Here is a 3,540-nt window from a genome sequence, read left to right as displayed (position 1 = left end):
TCGGTTAGGAGAGAGGCTCTAGCAGCAGCAGAGGTCCCCGTGCCCCAGGCGCGGGAAGATGCACTCAGGGACTTGCTATCTAGAGTTACTTATATGCTATAGACGTGGGATAAGGGGTCATATTTAGAGACATTGTCATGCATCCCGCCAGGGAGCGGGTAGGGGCACAGCTCAGTCATCCAGCCAGGCAGCTGCTACATCTTCAGCCCCCTCCCCAGCTCGAGGTACCCCATCACCCACAGGGCATGGTGCAGCTAGGGGTAGTTCGCATAGTTCAGGAGGACCCAGCCGGTTTTATGCTATGAGTGGTCGCCAGACTGTAGAGGCTTCTCCAGATGTTGTTACAGGTATTCTGACTATCCAATCTCATGATGTGTATGCACTTATTGACCCTAGTTCCACCTTGTCCTATGTTACCCCTTTTGTTGCTATGGGATTCGAGATAAAGCCGGATCAGCTTCATGAGCCCTTTTTGGTGTCTACCCCAGTTGGTGAGTCTATTACAGCTGCTCGGGTTTATAGGGGATGTGTTGTTACAATACAGGGTAGGGATACCGCGGCCGATCTTATTGAGTTAGGGATGGTCGACTTTGATGCAATAATGGGAATGGATTGGCTTTATTCATGCTTTGCCAAACTTGATTGTCTGACTAAAACCATTAGGCTTGAATTTCCTAATGAGCCCGTTATTGAATGGAAGGGAGATAATGTAGTGCCTAGAGGTTGGTTTATTTCCTACCTTAAGGCCGCGAAGATGATCAAGAAGGGGTGTATCTATCATCTAGTTCAGGTCACAGACACCAATGCTGAGGCGCTTAGCCTTGAGTCTATACCTGTTGTGAATGAATTTTTGGACGTTTTTCTAGATGAACTCCCGGGATTCCACTGGAAAGGGAGATTAATTTTGGGATCGATGTGATACCAGGCACGCAATCTATATCAATTCCACCTTACAGAATGGCACCGGCAGAATTGAAACAGCTAAAGGAACAATTGAAGGATTTGCTAGAGAAGGGTTTCATCCGGCCGAGTGTGTCGCCATGGGGCGCACCGATCTTGTTTGTAAGGAAAATAAAAGGATGGATCGCTGCGGATATGTATTGACTACCGGCAACTCAACAATGTCACAATCAAAAACAAATATCCTCTGCCAAGAATAGATGACTTATTTGATCAATTGCAAGGTGCTACATGTTTCTCAAATATTGACTTGTGGTCCGGGTACCATCAATTGAACATAAGGGAGCAGGATATTCCAAAAACATCCTTCAGAAATCGGTATGGGCACTTTGAATTTATGGTAATGTCTTTTGGGCGGCAGCTTTTATGGATCTTATGAATCGAGTCTTCAAGACCTTTCTAGACTCCTTTTAATAGTGTTTATTGATGATATCCTTCTGTATTCCTCAAGTCGGGAGGACGATGTTGCCCATCTCAGGGCAGTTTTGCAGACTCTTCAACAACATCAATTGTATGCAAAAATTTTAAAATGTGAATTCTGGCTTGAATCTGTCGCATTCTTGGGCCATGTCATTTCCAGGGAAGGAATTCTGGCTGTTCCTCAAAAGATTGTAGTAGTGAAGAATTGGCCTAGACCTACCACTCCAACTAAGATTCGTAGTTTCTTAGGCTTGGTCGGGTACTACATGAGGTTTGTGGAGGGGTTTTCTACTCTTTCCTCTCCATTGACTAAATTGACGCAGAAAGCAATTAAATTCCAGTGGTCTGATGCCTGTGAAAAGAGTTTCCAAGAATTGAAGTCAAGATTGACAACAACACCGGTGTTAGCCTTGCTAGAGGGTACATAGGGGTTTGTAGTGTATTGCAATGCTCCGAGAGTCGGGCTTGGGTGTGTGTTAATGCAACACGACAAGGTTATAGCCTATGCTTCTAGGCAACTCAAGAATCATGAGAAGAACTATCCAACCCATGACTTAGAGCTGGTAGCAGTGGTGTTTGCGCTAAAGATTTGGCGACATTATTTGTATAGGGTCCATGTGGATGTATTTACGGATCATAAGAGCCTTCAATATATTTTCAAGCAGAAAGAGTTGAATCTGAGGCAAAGAAGATGGCTAGAGTTACTCAAGGACTATGACATTGATATTCTCTATCACCCAAGAAAGGCTAATGTTGTGGCAGATACACTTAGTCAAAAATCCATGGGAAGTTTAGCTCATTTGGAGGCCCATCAGAGTCCGTTGGCCAGGGAGGTTCACCAGTTGGCTAGTTTGGGAGTTCGCCTTGCGAATTCTAATGAAGTAGGGGTAATTGTGCAGAATAGGGCTGAATCGTCGCTTGTGGCAGAGGTGAAAGAGAAGCAATTTGTGGATACGTTGTTAGCACAACTGAAAGAGGGGATTCTCAAACATAAAACCACAGCTTTTTCCTTTGGCATGAATGATGGTACTCTACGGTACCAAGACCGCCTATGTGTTCCTGATATCGACGGTCTTCAGGAAAGGATCAGGGCAGAAGCTCACACTTCCAGCTATTCCATGCACCCAGGTTCTGCGAAAATGTATCATGATCTCAAGGAAATTTATTGGTGGAATAACATGAAGATAGATGTGGCGGAATTTGTGGCAAAATGTCCGAATTGTCAGCAAGTAAAGGTCGAACACCAAAGGTACGGTGGATTGGCTCAAAGCATAGAAATTCTAATATGGAAATGGGAGATTATCAACATGGACTTTGTGGTAGGGTTACTACGCACTCCACGCAAGTTCGACTCAATTTGGGTGATTGTTGATCGACTCACAAAGTCAGCGCACTTCCTGCCAGTCAAATCTACCAACACAGCGGAACGGTATGCTCAGTTGTATATGAAAGAAATAGTCAGGATACATGGCACTCCAGTCGCAATCATTTCAGATCGAGGGGCTCAGTTCACAACCAACTTTTGGAAGAGGTTTCAGCAAGGTTTGGGTATGCAGGTAAATCTTAGTACAGCTTTTCATCCATAAACCGATGGCCAAGCAGAGCGGACTATTCAGACGCTTGAAGACATGTTGCGCGCTTGTACTCTTGATTCCAAGGGTAGTTGGGATGACCATTTGCCACTAATAGAATTTGTTTACAACAACAGCTTCCACGCTAGTATCCAGATGGCACCATTCGAAGCACTGTATGGTAGGAGATGTAGGTCTCCCATTGAGTGGTTTGAGGTTGGAGAATTGGAATTGATAGGGCCGGACCTCGTGCATCAGGCCATGGAGAAAGTCAAGATTATTAAGGAGAGATTGTAAACTACTCAGAGTCGCCAAAAATCCTATTCGGATATGTGTCGCAGAGATTTAGAGTTCAAAGAAGATGAATGGGTATTTCTGAAGGTTTCCCCTATGAAGGGCATCATGCGATTTGGAAAGAAGGGAAAATTAGGTCTGAGGTATGTCGGACCATACAGAATCATTCTGAGGATTGGTCAGGTGGCATATAAGCTTGAGCTGCCACCCGAAATGTCATTAGTACACCCGGTCTTTCATGTGTCCATGTTGAGGAAGGTAGTGGAAGATCCGTCCACTATTGTGCCAGTTGAAA

The 3,540-nt window shown here is 44.7% G+C and overlaps 1 protein-coding gene across 1 annotated transcript; it reads left to right on the top strand.

Moving 5' to 3' along the window:
- The first annotated feature begins 301 nt into the window (after positions 1 to 301).
- Positions 302 to 919, top strand: LOC138869347 (uncharacterized). Its single transcript, XM_070146960.1, has one exon. The coding sequence runs from the start codon at positions 302 to 304 to the stop codon at positions 917 to 919; it is 618 nt and encodes a 205-aa protein (XP_070003061.1).
- Positions 920 to 3,540: the final 2,621 nt, after the last annotated feature.

The sequence above is a fragment of the Nicotiana sylvestris genome, chromosome 5, assembly GCF_000393655.2.
Source record: "Nicotiana sylvestris chromosome 5, ASM39365v2, whole genome shotgun sequence".
NCBI lineage: Eukaryota > Viridiplantae > Streptophyta > Magnoliopsida > Solanales > Solanaceae > Nicotiana > Nicotiana sylvestris.
This window is presented reverse-complemented; position numbering and strand designations above follow the sequence as displayed.